The following is a 23,757-nucleotide window of genomic DNA, read 5'->3' on the forward strand; positions in this document are numbered from 1 at the left end:
TCATAGACAAATCAATAATAAAACATATTTTTGTTTATAACTTACTGATTTTAGTGCATTCTTTTCCATCTAAGCCATCCTGGCAGCCACGTAAACATGCGCCGGTCATATCACAAGCACTCCCCAAACACGACCCACTGCATTTCTCAGTACAGTTCATCCCATACAGTCCTTTAGAGCACTCTGTACAGTTGCCAGACATTCGATCACAACTTTGACAATTCTTCGAAGGACAGGAAACATCACAACGTTCCCCATAATATGAACCGTTACACCCGCTTTGGCAGATTCCATCGCTATTGCAATCTTCATTTTTGCAGTTTTTGCTACATTTGCATAAACGTCCGGACCAGCCGTCCTTACAGGAAGTACAGGAATCTCCTGAGTTACAGGTCAGACATTCTGGACGACAATCATAACCACACCGGGGTCCAAAGAATCCGGGATTACAGACTTCACAATTGGAATTTGAAGTACAATTAAAACATTGACCAGGGCATGTTCCTCTACAAGTTAAACCGTAGAATCCAGGTAAACATTTTTCACAACTATATTTGCTGTGACAGTGCATACAGTTAAGACTACAATTCTCGGAACATCCAGCACCATACTTGGAATTATCGCAACCATTAGTACAAGTTCCATTAATTTCGCATAAACCATCGACACAGTTTTTGTTGCATTCATCATTGCACCTTTCCCCATAAAAATTTGTTTTGCACCGAGTGCATTTGGATTTGTTTTCACAAGTTATACAGTTAGAAGGACATTTCAGACAATTCCCATACGTGTAATCAACATAGTAACCCATATTGCATGATACACAGGAAACATCAGACGATTTTAAAATACATTTTGCACAGTTTTCAACTGAACAATTCCTATTACACAGTGGACCATACCATCCATCAACGCATCCAGTGTAACATTCACCATTTCTTTGACACACAGTAGGAGTTTTACAATTTTGACTGCAGTGTTCGGTGCAATTTGGACCGAACATTCCAGAGGCGCACTCAATACACTGACCATTTATCTTAGAACACGATTTATTACCACCGCAGGTGTTTGGGCATGCGTATTTGCAATATGTACCGAAGGTTCCAACTAGGCACAAAGTGCAAAGACCATCAGCAATACAAGTTGTACAGTTGGCTCTACAACGCGTTTTACAATTATCGCCTATATACCCGTCTATACATCCATTTAAACAGGTTCCAAACTTGTTATCACAATTACGATCTCTGCAACCTTCTGAGCATGTTTCCTTGCAATCGTCACCATAAAAACCAGTTGAACATTCTATACATCCATTTACAGGATCACAGTCAATACAATGTTCACATGTCAAACTACAGTTTTTTCCGTATGTGTTCTCGGGACATTGAGAACAATTTGATCCGAAATAACCCGCTGCGCAATCTGTACATCCCCGATATCTATCACAAGATGATTCGCATTGTTTGGGACACTTCCTATCACACATGGTTCCATACCAACTAGAGCTGCATACCATGGAGCATGATTCCGAAATAAACTGACATTTGTTGTCAAGACACGTTTCGTGCCAGCCAATGTTGCATCCATTTTTACAGAACCCCGTGTACTGATCACACCTATTGTCTAAACAGTTCTTGCACTCAAATTCACATTGATCTCCATAGGTACCTTGGCTACATTCTGTAATTATACAACAATTCTGAAAACATTCAATTAAACTTATTTTTCGTAGCTCCTTTTCAAAAATTCAGCCAGCCCACATGATGCATTTAAACGGCAGAAGCATTGTTGTACAAAATCATTATTACTGAAACAGAAACGCATTGTTCGAAAATCTGCTAAAAGATTAAGTATATTTGTTTAAATCTTGAAAAGTATTTATACACATAAATTATCTTGATTCTATGCATATGTTAATGCTAAAAATGATAGCCTTCTCATCCTGATCAGAAATTTATTATGTAAATTACAACCCAACCCCAACCTAAAGTCGTGATTCAAACAATCTTACAAATGTAAAACCTCTGGTACTTCTGATTTCAACCATTGTGAAACTGTTAATGTGAAAAAGATTGGGTGTCTATCTCTGTAGCGTACTGGGTATAACTTCAGTCTACTACCCCGCAGGTCCCGAGTTCGAATATAGCAGTTACGTTTGTTTTTATGAAAAGTAATAAATTTTTAAAAGTTGATTTTTCACTCGAAACTGAATATTTCTCCGTCATTTTCAAGTCTAATGTATGCTTGAATTTCATATCTTTAAGGAATATAGAAAATCAGACTTGTATTACAAACCTTTCTAGAGGGTGTGGAGGACCCTTACAGGGGTGTGATCACGATTCTGGTCAAAATTAAATTTTTCCGCCGTTTTTGATGTTTACATTGCTTTATTAAGGTATTTCTGAGTTTTAGTCTTCGAGTTATAAGATACAGAGCTCTTTATTCTTTACAATACAAACAAAACAGGTCTTTTTTGTTTACATTTTGAATGTTGACAAGAAAATTCTAGGATTAGACCTCCAATGAATGTGGGGAACGTTAAGAATTGTTTATTCAAAACGAATTAGCATATAGAAAAATAAGCTTAAAAGGAACTTTTACCGGTATATTGAACCAATGTAAACAAAGACATGACACGAACCTTGTTTACATAATACAGAATTGTAACCTCTGTTTCTTGCGTATAGCTCTACAACCAGACACTCAAATTCTGGTTGATATTAGAAATTGATTACTAAAGCATTGTAAACAATAAAATAAAATATAAACTGACCAAAACCGTGACCCTTTAGTAAAAGTTTTTACCTCTTATAACATTTCACGAAATTGAGTTATCAGTAATGTAAAACTATTATCATTGGCATTGATTTATTTTTTTTACTGTTTTTCAATTTGATATTATAAATAACTCGCACTTAATTTAGATTGATTTTGCTACTTTGAATGCTCTCTCTCTCTCTCTCTCTCTCTCTCTCTCTCTCTCTCTCTCTCTCTCTCTCTCTCTCACATGTGAAATTTTTTACGATAAGACTTATAGATCAGTATAGGCGTGGTACTGAATTAGTTTACAATGCAATGTTTAGAGTGAATGTTAGAAGAAAATGAGAAAATGACTTACGATAAACTTTTACTTCGTATACCACTAAGGTAGCTAAGGTTGAGACTTTTTGAACGACAATCGTATCACCAGTTATAGTTCTGTTGCATATAACACTATCGGCATAATAGTCCCGTTCATCCACACGGATCTCGGTGCACTTGTCGTTACTAGCTGGTACATTTGACGTAGAGTTTGTGACGAAAACATGGAAAGAGGACGTTTGGTCTGCAAGTGCATATAATGAAATTTTTAGACTATTTTATTTTTAATAACTTGATAAGACCGCGGGAGATTCATTGAGGTCTAGCAAGATTCAAAACGGAACTTTAGATCTATCTATTAGATATATCTAGATATACAGATAGATAGATAGATAGATAGATAGATAGATAGATAGATAGATAGATAGATAGATAGATAGATAGATAGATAGATAGATAGATAGATAGATGTCGTTAGTGATTCATATCTTACATGCATACACTTTTAAAAAAATATGTTTGATGTTATAGATATTGGACAAGAGTATTGTCAACTGAGGATTTGCTTCATTGTTTGTTCTAGCATACGTCCCAGATTCCTCATCTATAGCCTTCCACGCATAGTTGCTGCCAAAAGTTGAGGAAGAAGTCGCTGTCCGATAGTATGCGACATTTCCTGTATAATATAATAAAACAAATCTGTCGTGAGTATTTGTTAACTGTCGTATGATATAACCTGTAAATGCATTTCGATTGAATGGCACAAATAGCTTAAAAAAGCTTCATAAAGTTGTTTTTCTCTGAAAGTTAGGTTAAAATCCTGAAAATAAAAATTTATTCACCCGCAATAGACCGTATGTCTTGTCTATCACCCTTGACCCGAATGATTTTAAATTGTGGAAACGCTTTATAATGTATACATGTACCCATATACAGTCATATCAATGAAGCAACATACACTTCAATGCATCATCACCTATGGTTTAGAAAGGGTCCAAATTATAGTGGATGGGTGTGACGCCAAGGGAAAAACAAAACAAGAGGCCCCTGAGCCACATCGACCATTAAAGCAACAATAGGTATCATGATAAAATTAGCTTGATTAACATAATCTTAATTCAAACTATCTTGGCAATGTAGTATAATATATGTAGATCCTGTAGAAGTAAGAGTTCATTTTTTTACCCTGGATATTCTTATGTTTATAATCAAGTCCCTTTTCTAAAAGGATGATTTTAGAGTCATATCACCTTTTGAACATTGCAGTTCCCAAATAATCCTAAACAATTGTTTAAATAAAGGATATAAACCTACACCAAACTCTGAACCCCTTGTGAGGCCCAAGAACCGTCCAGGGGCCAAAGTCTTAACAAATTAAAAGAAACAGCAATGTGTCAAAATGCTTGCATATAAGTAAGGCCATATATCATAACAATTTTATTTTTTGTGAATAATCAAAATATTTTCCTTTGTAAAATTGGAATCCCAATGTGGCCCCACATTGAAAGAATTTAAATCTACATTATCTGAGGTTGCTTTCGGTAAATTAACAGCTTCTCTGGGCAAATGGTTTCTAGAAAAATATATTTTAACACCCAACACCCCCCCCCCCCTTCGTGACCTTGATATGAACAAACTTGAATCTACTCAAACTGAGAATGCTTCCACACAAGTTTCAGCTTTCCTGGCTGATAAGTTTCTGAGGAAGAGATTTTTAAAGATTTACACTTTATATTCCAATGTAAAAATTCAACCCCCCCCCCCCATTGTGGGTTCAGCTCATGCTAAAAACTATATAGCTTAAAGCAACATAAACGTGCTTTAAGGGTTAAGGACATGAAACGGACGTCTTCAAGATATTTAATATTTATTATCGTCTTCCTTGAAATAATTTACAGTCTCCGGGCTGTGCGCTGCCTCTCCTTTCTGATTGGTTGAAAATACATGATGTGAAATTCAAATTTATTTCATTGGTTGAAATACAGTTCTGTGCGAGATGATGAAGAGATTTTCTGATGATCATTTTTACGTACGACTTAACAATGCTCGCAGATTTCGAATCTTAAAAAGTGAAAAAAGGAGAAAAAAAAACAATAAAAATTGCTATGAATGAAATTCAGACTTTATTTTTTCACTGCAACTTGTTGAAAGCAATATTCTATAATATCTTTTGAAATTTTTTGTTCTTCTCTTTTTGTATTGTTAATGCAAATTTAAAACAATGTGAACTTTTGATACAGTATGGCTAATATCAGTAAACAAGTTTGCACTTTATATACGGTAAAACTAATATCAGTAAAACAAGATACTGTGGTATTAACTTTGATTTTTTTAAAATAATACGACCTTTTCTAAGGTCTCTTATATCTACTATAGTCGATGTCAATCAAAAAACACGTGGCACGCATTTCTCCATTTCAGGCCTCCAGAAAAGAAGAAAGTCAGCATTTTAAATGGTTTATAAAATTGGAAGTGATTTTCAAGCCTCCAGAGATCATAGATCGAAAGTAACTGTATTTTGCTTTAAAATTTGCATATTTGTCCTTTCTTTAGGAAGAATGAAATGGTGTAATGGATTAGAAACTGTCTTATGGATTGGACATTGTCCTGCATATCCATGCAAACTATAGTTCATTGAATGGTTCAAGAACACAGCCAAGAGGAGGGGATATGGATGTTGAGCACTTCTCAAAACTTTAAGTTCTTTTGATACTTAGATTATCCTAATCACCACTTGAAGTAAAATTTCAAATGATTTCTCTTCATATCAACACTCTTAAAACGATATTCAATTGTGTTGTTATGGCTAGTAATACTGACAATTTAAAAAATGTTTTTTTTTAATAATAAGACTTAACATTTCTATTTCAAGAATTTATTCTTTCTTTTTTTAATCAAGTACACCCCTAATTGACACTCAGATTATCTTAGTAATCCGTTAATTGAAGTAACTCTTTATATTTACTTTTCTATTATTCTCTATTGTTAAGAATGTTTTGTTATCTAAATGTAATTGTTGGCCATGTTTAATTATTCGGCAGTTTGGAGAGCGACGGTCAAGGCGCTCGTACCAACGACTCCCGACCTCGCAGAATATTGTAATAAGTTGCGGAGTTTAAATAAATCTTGTAAAACGAATACCGATCAACTTATACATTTACCGTGGGTCACAATACAAACATTTATATCATCAAGGTTTGAATTTGCACTTTTAATGATATAATACTATACCTTAATATATCTAAATGAAGAACACTGGTCTACAATGAACGTACGACTTGTTGTGAATGTGGTTATTGAATCAATAAAATGCATTCTTTAGGGATTCATTCGGGATGAATACATAATGTAATTTTTTCCTGCAATGATCGCTACCTTCATAACCTGCATGAATCATCAAAGAAAGCATTTTATTGTTTATATTAACATCTCTCTTTCAACTAATTAATAAATTGATTACGAAAAATAAGTACAAATCAATAAATTATTGTTAATGTACATAAGTACGTTAACTTAGCTAGAAGAAACAGCCAAATCGTCTCCTGTGAGACTTTGAGTCTGACATCATCATGATTACTTAGAGCAGTCCGTGATATTTTGTAGGTCGCTGAAGGTTTAGACTTTTCGATAAACAGGGCGTGTCAATTTCAGACCTGTCAATATCTTCTCAGTTTCAGTCGCTGTAGATTTCGACCAATCGATAAACAGGCATGTATATTTCAGTCTGGCTGCATCTATAGAGCTATGATTTAACTATATGTTTTCGTAAGAAATAGAGGGAATAATACTTGGTAGATGTAAATATAATACAATATAAGTAAACGTTATATAAATTTTTAAAACTCAATCAAAATCGCATTTTATATCAAAGAACGTATCCCCCACTTAATAATAATGCAATATTAAATGGTACTGTACATGAATACATGCACGTGTGTATGTGTCTTTGGGCTGTTACTAAAATCTTTAGTAAAGAGAACATCAAACATTAAATTCATTTAAAAACAATTACAATGGTACATGTATGAAATTGAAATGCGTATGCCTATAAGTCTAAATAAAATACTAATTCCTTTAAACAATACTTTAAATGGTAGAATGTATTTAAGTAGAGATAAGTTAAAGCAGGTGTTTTTTTTTTAATTTAATGCACATTTAATGCACATAGATTTTAAAATAGCATTTTTATGTTTCTAAGAAAATAAACAGAGATGTAATCATTTTATACCCGTTAAGTGGTAGCACCAATGATCAATTTAAACCCAATCTTAATCTAAAAATACTGGAACAAGTTGCCAAATAGCAATCGATGTTGCAGAATAACAAATTTGTTTTGATTTCAAAAATTACATAAGAAATGAGTGTCCTATCCAGAAGAAAAATATTGTCCCCAAGCCCTTTGATATAAATTAAATATATCATTAGAGGTATGATACAATGCAAAGCTCGCAGAGTTAGAGCCACGTAAAGTAATATCATGCGCATACTTGATTGACGACTAGTAGTTTCATCAACAAGGAAACAGTGGCGGATCCGGGGGGGGGGGGAGGGGGGGGGAGGTTTGATCCTTCCCTGTCTCTGGGACAAATGAGGGTTTTTTTTACAATTTGAAATGCTGATTTAAAGGCAATTTTTTCCATCTGAAATCTAAATACTATAATTATCTAACTTAAAAGCTTTAGAAATCACTTAATATCTTAAAAATGTTTGTACAACCGACCGTAATTTTTTTTCTTATAAACAACACCCTTTCGATATTTTATTGATGTAAAATAATCTTTCGCAGCATCCGGTGTTTATTTCTTTGATTAAGCATGTTGAAATTTTTTTTAAAAAACAAGATATCTGTGAGCCAATGCTCACTAGTTATACCCCCGCTCTGATGTGAATATGCAAAATAAGCAATGGCGACATTTAACAGAAAGCTGGCATCCGATTGGTACAGAAATATATCCCACAATATGGCATGCCTAAACAAATATTAGTGTGTTAAAATTTCAAGCATCTGCGATAAATAGCTGCTGAGAAATTTTTGAGGAAAATTTGTTTGAAAATTTTGGCTAAAATAAACAAAGTACTCATTTAACAGGAAGTTAACGTCCGATTGGTACAAAAATATATCCCACGATAAAACATGCCTTAACAAATACTGTGTAAAAATTTCAAGCATCTGCAATATATAGTTGCTAAGAAATCTTTGACGAAAATTTGATTGAAAATTTTGGCTAAAAATAAAAAAAGTCATTATTTAACAGGAAGTTAACGTCCGATTGCTTTAGAAATATATCCCACAATATGGCATGTCAAAATAAATAGTGTGTTAAAATTTCAAGCATCTGCGATAAATAGTTGCTGAGAAATCTTTGACGGAAATTTGTTTGAAAATTTTGGGTAAAAATAAACAAAGTACTCATTACACAGGAAGTTGACGTCCGATTGGTACATAAATATATCCCACGATATGGCATGCCTATACAAATACTGGGTAAAAATTTCAAGCATCTGCGATAAATAGTTGCTGAGATAAATGCGACAGAAATTTTTGTTACGGACGAAAGACAGACGAAAGACAGAGCGGGGGTATAAAAAAAACTACATGAAACATCATTGCTAAATACACACATTTTAAAATATTCACCAGATATTTTCTTCTTTATTTCCTAAGAAAATCGATTGGACACACCAGAAATCTGCGCGATCAAGTAGAACGACGTTTGCATATGAGCACGAACTTCACGGACTTAAACGGACTGATCCCACGGTGAGACCTCCAAGTAATTTCTGATACATGTCCTATAATAGTAACCACATATATGCAGGAACTAGCTGTTCCATCTGTGTAACGTTCTGTCGACTATATTGATAATTTACGTATTTTTGATAACTCTTTATTGGTGATTTATTAATGATACAGAGGGAGATGTAAAAAAAAAAACAATAAAATGATTTGTTGGCTTTTCATACGGGCTATAAAGATGCATATCAAGATTTTTAAAAATCGGCAATGCTAGTTATTTTCATACCCGCATGAGATACGAAAAACAGAGCATTTTAATGTTTAATTGTTTACAAGAATCGAAAATCTATTGCGGGAATACTGTGATAAAGGTTTACATGTTACATGTAACCATGATAAAAAAGTACATTTTTTAAAGAAGTTTTCCAAGTATGATCTTGCATTGCATCTGCATCTGCATCAGCTGGATGATGTTGGGCACCCATTTCAGAGACCACATCTAGTTCCTGTGGACGGCAATTGTATTACATAATTATGTACCCTCTATCTAACAGTTAAATTATCCCCAAGTTTGGATATACATCGGATCATAAATAGACCTTTATTTAAATGGTTAATAGACAGACTATCAAAACTTAAACAAATTTTAGAATAATTGAAACTTTAAAGAAAAAAAAATGCAAAAATGATCCATTACTATAACAGCTTTAAGGAGTTTATCGGGGGGGGGGGGGGGGTTATCATGTGACCTTTTCTATTAAGCACAGACGCGCGTTCCCATGGTTGAAGACATAATTAAGACTAGAAATTGTTCAAATCATCCTTTACAAAACCAAAACACTCAACAATGGGTAAATTAATATCGACTTGATATATACATGTATGCACTCTGATGTTGAAAAAGATATTGCTGAGGTAAATATTTGTTGATTTGTTTAGGAATAAAATGTAACGTTTGTATTGGACATCTCCATATTATGAGGTACTTCCTATCGAAATAAACACTGAAATCAAGAATTATTTTTTTTTTTTAAATTCTTTTCGAAAAGTGTTACCTAAAAGTGTAGTGCAATGGGTTAGAAAGTTAAGTTCTACGAATGTAAGTTAGGAGTTCGAATCCTATTGGGGATTTTACAATTTTTACCTTTTGAAAAAAAATGAAGATATATTTTTGTTGGTCAAGTATTTTAAATATTTGAAAATTCTTAAAAGGTGAAAGTATTTTGTTTAGGATTTACTTTTATCTACATAAATATCGACAGGTATCCCTCACTACTTTTACTATCACTGGATTTTAAACTTTTTTACTGTAACATTAATTTTATCGATTGGAACCCCGTGAATTTAAAAAATGTAAATTTTTGGGGGAGGAGGTCAGATCCCTAGACCCCACCCTTCCTCTAGATGTGCGCATGGAATTGCCCATCCGCTTTTATTTACACCTTTTAAACACTTCGTTTTAGCTCACCTGAGCTGAAAGCTTAAGTGAGCTATTCTGATCACATTTTGTCCGTCGTCCGTCCGTCCTGTCCGTCTGTAAACTTTTTACATTTTGATCTTCGTCTCTAAAACCGCCTGGCCAATTTCAACTTAATTTGGCACCAAGCATCCTTATTGGATGGCATATATAATTGCAGAAATAAAAGGCAGTTTTACATTTAAAGCGGAGAAAATCTCGAAACTGTAAAAAAAAAAAAAAAAAGGAAGTGGGTGCATTTTGAAAATCTTTCTTTCAAGAACTATTGAGTCAAATGAAATTCAAAATCATTTAAAATAAATTATCCTTATGGAAAGGAAAATTTAAATTGTCAAAATTAAGGGCTAATTTTGTTTCAAATTTGATTATAACGAAAATAATAATAAAGGAATGTGATGGTTCAATCAGTTTATAACTTTGGGTTCCATATTCCGTATTTTGAAAACAAAGTTCTTTTTTAAAGCAGCCATGTTGAACGTAACTATGATAAACGGGTCGGTCCCACAAAGTGGAATTTGTTGTGCAACAGTTCGCGTGCAAATGGAATCTTTGAAACATGCAAGATACATTGGTGCCGATTTGGTGAAGTAAATTGAGTAAAAACATTTCAATGCGTTGACAGCTTTCACTTTTGACGGTGGTGTTAGCTTGTTTTGAATTTTGTTTAATTTTCATTTGTTATGCTTTGTAACCTGCGGAACTATCGCCTGTATTTTGTGATTTTTAAGTAACAAATCAAACACAGACATCGGTAAAATCAGACAGTTGACTGTTTACCTGCGCACAATAAGCAACAATTCATTCTATTGGTAAATCGGTATGATCTTTTGTGTTATGGTTGATTATTGCAACGTGCTTTGTTGAGACGCTCAGCATTTTCCCGAGTTCATTCAGTTTAATAAGAGTTTAATATTGCTGACGGAAATATGTAGGTATATATATGATTCATTATAATTTCTTTTAAGGATATGTTTCTTCATTTTTTAATTTTAAAACAATTTTCTATTTATTTACCATATTTGTGTGTCAAGCTTCGAATTATGAGCAAGATACAAAGCTTTGCTCACAATTCTATGTTCGTACATACCATGTATGTATTGTTATCCGGATTTATATGTGTTTATCATGTTGGGTTCTAAACTTAATAAAGTAGTTGTACTTCCGGTATATAAATGGCTGCTTCCATGAGACACAGCATGGTGTCAGAAGTTGAACGAAATCGCACTTAACACTAGCAATCGATTCTTATAAACTCGATAATCTTTGACCCAAACATTCAAAGAAGAAGATATGGAATCTTTTATTGGTGCTACGCCGAAAAGCGGTGCTCATCCTTGGGTATGGAAGAAATTCAAAGCATACGCAGAGTTTCTGTTCAATGGACCGTTAAAGGAGAAATCAGAGAAGGAGAAGTGTAATTATCTCATGATTTGGGTTAAAAAAAGGCAGGGATGTCTATAATCCCTGGCACATAACAAATGAAGGGAAAAGGAAACACTTGAGACATATTACACGTAATTTCAAGCATATTTTGAACCCAAAAGCAACAAAGTATTCACGAGATACAAATTTCAGTGTATGACTCAAAATGAAAATGAAACTTGTGAGGAATTTGTCACAGCATTGAACGTGTTAGTGGAAGACTGTGCTTATACAAATCCTGATGAGATGATAAGAGACAGGGTAGTGTTCGGGATACGCTCAGCGAAAATCAGATAGAAGTTAATTACGACAGGAAGTGACTTAACCTTGACTAAAGCAATAGACATTGCAAATCTATATGAACTTTCTAGAATTCAACTGAAAACTACGAATGAAGAGTCTAAAGGAAACTCAGCCGAAAATAAAAGCGAAGTGAATCACATCGAAGCAAAACACCCTCACAGAGGACGACAGCCTGAATTTGAAACCTGTAGAAATTGTTGTCGTAGAAAACATGAACGCAGTGGAAAGTGTCCAGCAATTGGTGAAAACTGTTAAGGATGTGGAGAGAAGAATCATTTTGAACGTGTGTGTGAATTTATGCAAGCAATTACGGTGCAAACAATTACAAACCGAAGCGAGGTGAACCGAGCAGATTCAGAGGGAAATTAGCTCAGCGAGGGAGATTTCAAAAGAAACATCCAGGAAAACCAAAAAGGCAATCTGTGAATATGTTAACTGAATCTAGTGAAGATGACTTGGAGTGTGAAAAGTCTTTATTCCTGGGAATGATTAACCTAGATGTGAACACCATAGAAAACTGGACCACGAATTTACATGTAGGAGACACTGAAGTACAGTTTCTTATGGATACAGGTGCAAAATTTAATGTACTCACTAGAGACACTTATCACAAACTGAACATTACTGCGCCACTCGAAAAACCTGAAGCATCACTTACCTCATATTCAGGACACAGCAATGCAACCGATGGCATGGTAACAATACCATTACAAAACAATGGCCAAGTTTACCCTGTGAAATTTTATGTTATTCACAGAAAAACACCAAATATTTTGGGAGCCGATACATGTCGTAAACTTGACTTGGTGAGATGTATGAACACTATTAACAAAGCTGAACAAGTTAAGGATCACAGTAATTCACCTGCAAATGACATTCTTAAGAACTACAATATGCAGAATTGTTCGAAGGCTTGGGATATCTACCTGGAAAGTATTCTATTCGCTGAAAGGTAAAGTTCATCAATAACTCCGAAGAATGGAACAACTGGGAGTCATTGAACATCAGACGTAACCAACAGAATGAGTGAAAAACATGACAATAGTGAATAAGGGATCCAAGATTCAAATTTGCATTGATCCCATGGATCTGAATAATGCCATACAACGTGAACACTTCCCACTGAAAATTGTTGATGTCATAGAAAACATGTCTCAGGCAAAGTTCTTCATGAAACTTGGTGCAGTGGGTGGTTAATGGCAGATTCAGCTAGACGAGTTAAGCTCAAAACTTTGCACGTTCAATACACCATTTGGGCGATATAGATTCAATCGGATGCCATTTGGTATAAGGTCGGCGTCTGAAGTTTTTTTGGAAGAGCATGTCGCAGATGTTAAAAGATATAATTGGTGCGGAGGTTATCATAGATGATGTCCTTAAAATGGGGTTCAACTATTGAAGAACATGACCAGAGACCTCGCTGTTTTGTAACGCGCGGAAGAGTTTATCTGAAACTCAGCCAAGAAATATTTGAAGAGAGGAAGATCGAAGTTAACTATGTAGGACAAGTATTCACCAGGAATGGAGTGAAGCCAGATCCAGAAAAGGTTAGAGCTATTCTAGATGCAGAAACCTGAAAACCGACAAGAATTACTTCCCTCACTAGGACTAGTGAAATATTTCGGAAAGTTTCTCCCGAGATTATCTGATGTAAGTGCATTACTACGCAAGTTGACAGAAACATCGCCAGGCTCTAAGTGGAAGTGGACTAAGGAACAAGATGTTAGTTTCAAACTTTTCAAGACCATGATCATAGAAGCTCCAGTCTTAGCTTTATACAATCCAAAACTACCATAGACACTTTCTGTGGATTCAAGTTCAAAAGAACTGTGTGCCACCATTCTTCAACAAGGTAGAACAATCGCATATGCTTCATGAGCACTGACATCATCACAAGAAACAACGCACATATAGAAAAAGAGGCCTTAGCCGTTCTCTTTGGATGTCAAAAGTTCCATTAGTACATTTTTGGTAGAACAGTTACTGTAGAGTCTGACCACAAACCCCTAGAATCAATCACTCGTAAACCACTACTTTCAGCTCCTCTGTGCTTACAGAGACTACTACTTGCCGTCCATAAATACGTCTTAAAGATTGAATAAAAACCTGGAAAAATTATGTTTGTCGCGGATGTCGACAATATCTCAATTACACCAAGCAAACACTGGTACCGGAAGCAGAGGTTAACAGCTTTACACTCAACCAACACTTTCCTATAACATCGGACCGCTACAAAGAAATTTAGCGTAAAACTTTATGTGACTCGACCTTACAGCATCTTCTTAATACCATTACCATTAATATCGTTAGGCTTGCCTGAAAACAAACTAAGGTTACCTTCGTGTTTACTTCCTTATTTGACATTTTGTGATGAGATATCTCACGTAGATGGACTATCATTCAAAGGCAGCAAACTCATCATTCCAAAATCAATGCAACAGAAAATGGTAGACATAGTTCATGAATCACATCTCGGAATCGTAAAGTGCAAGAGCAGAGCACGTGAATGTATGTACTGGCCCGGCATGGCAGTGCAAATTGAAGACAAAGTATCCAAGTGTCATATTTGTGCAGAAGTTCAAACTCACTACGCTTAAGAACCTTTGATATGTGTGGAGTTACCAGACCGTCCATGGTCGAAGATTGCATCTGATAAATTTGTGTATCAGCAAAATCATTATCTACTTATAGCCGATCACTACTCAAAATGATTTAAGATCATGATCCTAAAGGACCTGTCATCGCTTCAAAGTTATTAACTCACTGAAGAGCATTTTCTCCAAATATGGAATTCCTAATTAATCAATATCTGACAATGGTCCTCAATATGCAAGCAAAGAGTTTAGAGACTTTGCCAAGGAATGTGCATTTGTACACAGTACGTCAAGTCCTTTATATCCTAGATTAAATGGACAGGCAGAGAGAATGTTACAAACTGCCAAGCGGATCCTCAAAAAAACAAAGACCCTTACAAAGCATTAATGAACTATCGCAACACTAAAAATCAAGGGCTTGGAAAATCACCAGCGCAGATGTTTATAGGACGTCGTCTGAAAACAAACGTTCATGTAACCGCATATCTTCTTCATCTGGTGGGGAACAACCAGCATGCCAAACTACAAACCCGACAGATGCAGTACAAAAAATTCCATGACCGCAGAGGAACAAAGAATCTTCCAGAGCTGCACCCAGAAGACAATGTTATGTTACAAGATTGCAACACATGGAGACACGCTACCGTGGAGTCCAAACTTCCGCTTCCAAAACCTTCGTGTGATTGGAAACGGTGTAGGCGGAATCAAAGTATGCTGAAACCGATTAAATCAGAGAAACCTAAACGGTAGTCAGTAAGGATTTTGATCTCTGGATTCCAGACAGTGATGGCCCCACAGACATTCGTTCGAAACCTGTACAAGAGTCCACAAGTACAAGCGCTAAAAAATCTGAGGAATCGAGACAAACTCGTTCTGGACGTACCTTTAAAATTCCTGGCAAATTTGCAGACTTTGTTACTTAAACAATTAGCCATTGCGTCGTTTTAAAGTGTTTACAGCAACATTTTCAAAGATATTGGAAATGTTTATATTGTCAATTTTGTTCTATTACAAATGCTTCTTAACATACCCCAATTCATTATCATGCTCATAATTGAAGTTTAGGATTGACATGATTGGCAGTAACGCTATCTTTTTAAAGAAGGAGGGTGTCATGTATGTATTGTTATACGGATTTATATGTGTTTATCGTGCTGGGTTCTAAATTAAACTTAATAAAGTAATTGTACTTCCGGTTTATAAATTCCTGATTTCATGAGACACAACAGTACACAGAGCTGGTGCCATTTTTGTTTACATTTTAGGTGCTGAATAGGAAATACCAAGTTAAAAAATCTTAATTTGAATGTAATAAACTCATGTGAACAAAAATGATTTAAACCTAGCAGAATTGTGAGCTATGTATTTTGCTTATAATTCTACAATTGACACTGAAATTTTGATTGATCATTAGAAATGTCTCGCTAAACTTTAAATACTTGTACAAAAAAATTACAAGGATGATATGTTGTAACTACGTTCTGTGGCCCCCTCCTTTTACGATGATTTATATAAAATCTACATCAATTTAGATAGTTTTTCAGACACGAGTAAATAAAAAAGACTCTATTAAAAGAGTTTCCATGTAAACCCCGGGTTAACTTTCTGGGTTTACTTTGGGTTTACTCCGGCTTTACTTTTTGAAAATTTGGGTCCACTTTGGGTTAACTTTGGGTTTACTCGGGATTTACTTTGGGTTTACTCGAGAACTGATTTTTGGGTCAACTATACGCACTTAAATGTTAAGCAGACCTGTATTTTATCTTACCATCTTACTGTCTGTAATTCCTGCCCCTTGTATATTCCGAATACACATGTAGTGTCTGCTTTCAGGGATATACTTCTGATCGGTTTACTCTCTGTGTCCACTCTGGATTTACTTTGGGTTTACTCTGGGTCCACTCTAATAAACATGGAGTAAACCCAGAAAGTAAACCCAGGGTTTAGTTGAGGTTTACTTTCTATTCAGTTGGGTCTGATCGGTACTGTATATATCCTACTTATACATACGAACTTAACCCAGATAAACCTTTTTAGATAGCTAATGAAATCGCCGCTTAAAGAGTTTGGTTGATATTTAGGAAATTAGTTCCCTATTTTAGACGATCTAAATGCCATAAAAGTCTATCGATCGATCGATCGATCTATCTATCTATCTATCTATCTAAATATATCGGAATGGATGAGTTAAAACCCATTTTAGCTATGTAAACCTAAACAGACTACTAGTGCATTTTTTTTTTACAATATCGAGCCTAGCTTTTTAAGATAGCTTTACATTTTTATACAGTCGTTTTGTTTTTAAAGAGCTTTTAAAAGTAGCATAAAAAATTTCTGTAAGTGTCAAGTGCTATATATCATTTTCAAAAATATTGCTTAAGGGAACTAATTTTGTTCATGTTAACGTTACTTAGGTGATCACTTAAAAATTACTTATATTGATATAATATGGTGCGAGGGCCAAATTGCTTTTACTGTGTGATTTCAGTGCTACTATCTATTGTATCGACAGTTTTTCCCAAAACATTTTATGCAATTACCATTCATAAAAACTTTTGTTTAAATAAAGATAATTTGGTGATTAATGCAAATATAAACTGTATTATCTATCTATCTATCTATCTATCTATCTATCTATCTATCTATCTATCTATCTATCCGTCCGTCCGTCCGTCCGTCCATCCGTCTGTTCGTTCATCCTTCTGTCATAAACATGTTACATAGCTAATTTTTAAGAACATGACACATTCTACTCACGTCTTTGACAGCCATTGCTTGTTGTGCCGCTCCATCCTTTAGCGCAAGAAGTGCAGTTGAAAGATGTAAGGCATACGGCGGAACAGCAAAAACAATGGCAATCACAGGGCTCACTGCATATACACTGGCCTTCAATATTTAAAAATACACACTTATAGTACGTTCTACCGACAATAACATTATTTCTAACACTGAAGATAAAATGTTATTTTTATTAAACTATCAAGTAACAAAGAGATATGTATATTTCGTTCGTATATTCTATACATTTGCTCTACAAACAAACAAAATTCAAGAGCAATAAACTTAAATAAGTTAAACCTTCTTTCTGAATCAAAGCATGTATATGTGCTGAGGAGTTTGATAGCAGTATTTATTCGTACTTTGAAATTGTTTATTCATATATTTCGTTAGTTTTGCACATTGACATTACTATAAAACAAAGAGCAGTACATTGAAATACGTATAATATTATAAAATTTCTCGACAGGAGACAATTATCATTTACAGATGCACACTTATAGATCTAATTGCTGTATTTCGCTTTTCTGAATTTATAAGATAGATCACAAATGCTATATTGTTTATATTGTTGTTTTACTACTACATGTTTCGACTTAACAATCTTCATATATTATACTTACTTGCAACATATTTGACAGATACAAGGATCACTAACATGTATATCCACAGAGACTTCATTTTGAATGTTCCATTTGTAATATAAACACACTTAAAATGTCTTGTTTATATTATTTCCTGGATCTTTATATCCTGTGATGATTAATAATCACATGGTATGAGGCCAGAAAATGAAAAAAAATTAACATCCGTCAGAGGTATTAAACTGTTTTCTGTTTCCCTTATTATTATTCTTTTTTTTTCTTACGCATTTTTGTGCACGCGAGTTCTCGGGGACGGCTTGGCTGATTTTAATGAAACTTTCAGAACAAACAGATGTTGATCTGAACCTTATTGGAAATTTTTTACATTGATGACGTCATTTCCGTTTTAGAGATATCGACTTTTGTGCGATTTTTAGAGGGTCGGCTTGTCCGGTGTTTTTCTCCTAAACGAAAACAGATATTTGATTCAAATTTTCAGGGTTTGTAGACCTATGTTTGTGGATATGACAGAAGCATTTTCATTGTTCTGTGTCGAAAAACACCGAAGCTCGTCTGCGCTTAAAAATTGAGATAAAAAGCGTCATGATTCTTTTGTGGTTTTCTTTGAATATTTTTTTTCTCAAAAGTATTTTGTTAAGACTTATAGAACAAAAAAACTTTAAAAAGTCAAGAACTTTCATTTGACATTAGGGAAAAGGGGCTAGCCCTTTAAATTAAGGGCTGAAAGGGCTCTAAAGTATTCTAATTATATCTTTTTAATGTTAAATATTTTGTTATACTTTATAGAAGCAATAATGTTCATCGTAACGTTATGTACCTATACATGACAGTTGTTTACTCCTTTGTAACGTATTTAGAGATTTTAAGGGGCCAGCAGACCGAAATTTTGATCTTATATATCTGAAAATGGAGAGAAATTTTGAAAAGCAATGTTGAACAAAAGATGCTCCAAATAATGTCGTTAACAATTTGCAACCATTCTTTTTTTGTTATCCGGTCCCTAAAAGGAGTTATAGGGTCGGCCCTTAAAACGATCTCTTCCAGACATCTCGAGAACGGTACATAATTTCTGCATACTTGTTGAACAAAATGTGTTTAAAATGACAAGAGCTTTCTTTTTATATCACGAAAAAGGGGCTGGCTATTCAAATTAGGAGCCGATAGAGTTCTAAAGTCTTTTAATCATAACCTTTAATTGTGAAATATTTTGTAATACATTACGGAAGCAATTATGTTAATCGAAATGTTATGTACCTATACATGAAAATTGTTTACTCCTATGTTATGTAATAAGGGATTTTAAGGGGTCAAAAGTCCGAACTTATCATCAACGTCCCAAAATTAAAAAAAAGCAATTTTAAGGAGCAATATTGAACAAAATACGCTAAAAAATGTAATTAACAATCTGCAACCAAAACTTGTTTGTTATCAGTTCCCACGATCTCTTCCAGATAAATCAAGAACGGTTACAAAGAATTTTTTACACAAAATGTATCGAAATCAAGAGACCTCTTATTTGATATGAAATAAAATGTGGCTGGTCCCTAAATTGGGGATCCAACGGGGTGTATAATCCTTCATCCATCGCTCTTTTAGATCACATCTGCATTTCCTGATATGTTTCGTTGATGAAGATAAAAGGCAAAGTCATTTCCTCTTCTAAAAATCGGACGGAAGACCTCCTCGTTGCTCGCAACGAGATCGTGTCTAGTTCTGTTTATTATTGTCATTTATATCATATCAACTGGTATATGTGAGATACAAACTATTACAATAATAGGTCAAATTGTTAATTACGGAAGAGGGCAGATATTGAATAGTGTTTCTAGATTCTAATTATACATCATTAATTTTTTATTATCATCGTTTTAAACGATAAATTACGATACAAATTGTCATATAAATATTTGACTTCTTGCTATATTTGTGGATTCAAGTGATTATCAAATTGCCAATTATACACGCAAATGTTAAAAACATTAAAACCTTTCCAGTAACGCGTTTGATAGTTATAATCTTTGGTCATATCTGTGTGATTTTAAAAGCCTCCATTTATACAACAATTTTTCAATCATAATATTAGATTAATTGTTACTATAGTCGTTTCTATTTTCCATGTCTGTCACTTTTTGTCAATTTCCTGAACATACATACCCATTTTAGGGAATCTAGGATTTCCTCTTTCACATTTCTCGTTTTTTTAACTCGAAGAAATTGACAGTGTGAATGAAAACAATGCTTTAGCCGGGAATTAGACTCTAATGTTATTGTACAGTTGTTCTGCACTATGTCAGCTCAAAAATTACATTGAATAGTAATTTTATTAAATTTCAAAATAAAATGGTTGGATATTTTGTTGTAACAGTCCAATGTTCAATTTACAAGAAGGAAATTTAATATGCTGCTAAACATTGGGGATTCTTTTGATGGGATCTAATTTGTTTTAATTTTTTTTACAAACTAAGATAAAGTCATCCTTGGGTAAAAGATATAAACTAAAACGGATTTTGATTTTTAAGTTAATGAATGTTACAAGCCCTTGAACTACAAAGAAAATAATTAACAATGCTCATAAAGTTGCATCTTATAAAGACCGATCGAGATGTGAACAGCAAATCGTGGAAATACTGGTTTTCAATGATGTATGGAAAATCAAACATTGAATAATTTTTGGCCTCTTGGTGTACATAAGATTATGTTGTAAATCAAATGTGGTTACTTTTTCGAAAGAATTCTTTAAAAATTTTGAAAAAGTACAGAACCTTAGAAATGTTAAAACATTAATACAAAATAAAACATATTTAAGTTTAAATATTTAACTGTTATTTCAACAAACCATAAGCATACTGTTTTCAACTACTTACTCGTCCAATTGTCAAAACCGGAAACAATGCTGCTGGAGAAATTTCAAAAACAAAACGAAATGTCTGAGAATTCCGATCCAACATTCTCTGCTACATGTCTTCAACATACTGTACAGCATGACTGTTTTGTTCTCGTTGGAAAATTTAGGTCTTTATACTGCAATGCGCATAGCACATTTCTTTCCATAACATGAATTTATGGGTATGAAAAAAAAAACCCTTCTCTATACTCCGGCATCAAAATATGAGTTATCTTTCTTGGGATGCTGTTTTGAGGTATAGAAATAGCAAATGGGTTTTTGAGATAGGATGTGTCACAGTCGTAATATAGTAAATGTGTGTTTTTTCTTTAAAAAAAACCCTCTACCTATGGGAATCTAGCAGGCAAACTAAGTGTAATGTAAAGATGGGAAATGAAAACTTCTACCATAGGCACGTAGCATCGTTTTTGAAAGTAGGAGGGGGATGCAGACTCGTCCAAAAAAAAACTTGACAAGCAAAAAAAAAAAACGAACAAAAAAAGGAAAAAGGTGACTTTTCAAAATCCTGAAAATCCTAATCCCGGGGGGTGGGGTATACTTTTCACTTCAATTCACTGCTTATTTCCTTCTTTTCAAATCAATTTATACATGGTCACAGAAAAGTGGGGGGGGACTCCATGTTAATTCAATTTTTTGTATGTAAATTTAAGAAAACATTTTGGTGCGCAAAAGAAGGGGGGGCAGTCCCCCTGGCCCCCCTGATACTACGTGCCTGTACCATGATTGTGAACTCGAAATTCTATTTTCCAGGGTCAAAGGTTCCCCGAGTGTTGAAGTGAAGTGATTGTTGGTCTTATGATGAACATATAGCAGTCACTTTTAGCAGTCAAGCTCGGTACATGGTTATATGTGAAATTGAAGATTGGTAACATAGTGACAACAGCTGCTCTTTGTGCCGAGTAACGACATTTTATTTAGCCTTTTGAACACACATAAGCTACATTATAAAAAGAAATATGAGCTGTGATTCTAGTATATGAGAACACTATTCAAAATATTGATTTAAATTTCAATGTAACATGAAAGAGCATTGGAATTGCTTTAATTGGAAGTAAAAATTTATTTTTGAAAATCAATAATACTATTTTTTTTTATATGGTAATTAAGCCTTAATATATCGAGATAGTGATAGATAAATGCTCTTCAACGAGTTACTCTAACCATTGATAACTAATTAATGTTGTTTTGATCCAAATTCTTTATCAATCCTTTTTATTGGAATTAGAGCTTCTGAAAAATACAGCATCATTCATAATTGTAATAAATAATGTAATAATGCTGACAAAGCAGAAAACAACATTGTTTTTGTAAGGCTCAATATATAAACTGTATTTTAGAAGAACTTAGATTTAATTCGACAAGTGGCAATCCTACTTTTACTCATAGCTCATTTTTATGGAGGAAATGTTTCAAACTCATATCATGTCAGTTTTAAATATTTTCAATATTCCTGACAATAAAAGTGAATTTGAATTACCTTACTTCTATTGGATACCTAAACTTCATAAAAATCTTAACATACAAAGATACATAGTAGGTTCCAGTAAATGTTTCTTCACTCCTTACTAGAATATTAACAACAGTAAAGAAGAGACTTTATGAGTATTGTACAACATAATATTCAAGAAGCGGTGCAAATCAGATGTGGGTACTTAAAAATTGTAAGGAACTTTTAGAAAATTTGATTTTTTTTTACTAAAATCAATAGCATCAAAAGTTACGACTTTTTTTTTTTTACACTTTATACAACCATTCCCCACGATAAATTAAAGTTCATGCTTTTTGACATCATAAATAGTTGCTTTTTCAATGGAAATGGATCTCGTAATTTTATTTACCTTGTCATCGGTTATTTACAAAATAATTTTGGTTAATAACCATTCGGATTGCGTACACAAATACTCTAAAGATGATATAAAAAGATGCTTGCTTTTCTAATAGACAACATCTATGTAGTTTTTTGGAAATCAGGTCTTCCAACAATCCTGAGGTTACGGATTGCGCATCATCGTTAGCAGACCTATTTCTATATTCACATAAAGCAGAATTTATTCAAAGATTTAACCCATGAAAAGAAAAAAGAAATTACTCGCTGTGGACTCCAACTCGATATGTAGGTATATTTAAGGTGACCTTCCGTACTGTGTGCATGTTGCACTATCACATGTCAGAAACTTACCGGTGTATAGTTTACTATGTCCCATTCGTTTCCTTTTCGTGTTATTCTACCTCCCGTCTGTAACTTGCAATATCACTTAGTAAAGTCAACACAACAGTCATAACCGCAAGTTTTGCATTTTCCCTAAGATTTTTCAGTATTTAACACTAGGGGCCTACATATTGCAAATAAATTTCAACAAGAGACGTTCTAACTAATGATAATCATATAAAATCATTTCATGAGTTTTAGCAACTTTCATGAGCCTCCAATAACTGCAAGTCTCAATTTTACCATTCGACCTTCAGGGTGAACCAACGAGATTTGTTTGTCCTTAACAATTTTGTAGCGTCAATGCGTCATCAGAGAGTTCACATGCACATAGTGCTGGCAATCGTATGTATCTGATCTGACAGTTGAAAACTTTTACATGTAAGCTTACATGCATATGTACATATATCAGCTTTAAAAAATTATGAATGTTGAGTTAAAAGACGTACATTTAACGGAAAAATGTGTTAAAGATGAATATTTCTCACTTTGATTTAAATATTTACTGTACAAAATATATAATTTCTGTTTTGTCAATCAAAAAGACCTTTATGGTATCTCACTACACCGATACTTATATGTTTTAAGTCACTACGTCACAAGATGGTGATGTAAATGTTTTGTTAGATTGTTTTACTAATCGATT

General features: G+C 33.9%; 1 protein-coding gene across 1 annotated transcript in view; it reads right to left on the minus strand.

The window, feature by feature from the left end:
• Positions 1 to 3,749, minus strand: part of LOC128166136 (receptor-type tyrosine-protein phosphatase alpha-like) — a 58,880-nt gene extending 55,131 nt beyond the window's left edge. The window contains exons 1-3 of the mRNA XM_052831091.1: positions 3,575 to 3,749; positions 3,119 to 3,325; positions 46 to 1,680 (exon numbers count right to left, since the gene is read on the minus strand). Of these exons, the coding sequence (XP_052687051.1) occupies positions 46 to 1,516 (1,471 nt within the window). The 5' untranslated portion in view covers positions 1,517 to 1,680; positions 3,119 to 3,325; positions 3,575 to 3,749. The remainder of the gene's footprint in view (positions 1 to 45; positions 1,681 to 3,118; positions 3,326 to 3,574) is intronic.
• Positions 3,750 to 23,757: the final 20,008 nt, after the last annotated feature.

Source organism: Crassostrea angulata, chromosome 10 (assembly GCF_025612915.1).
Source record: "Crassostrea angulata isolate pt1a10 chromosome 10, ASM2561291v2, whole genome shotgun sequence".
NCBI classification, from domain to species: domain Eukaryota; kingdom Metazoa; phylum Mollusca; class Bivalvia; order Ostreida; family Ostreidae; genus Magallana; species Magallana angulata.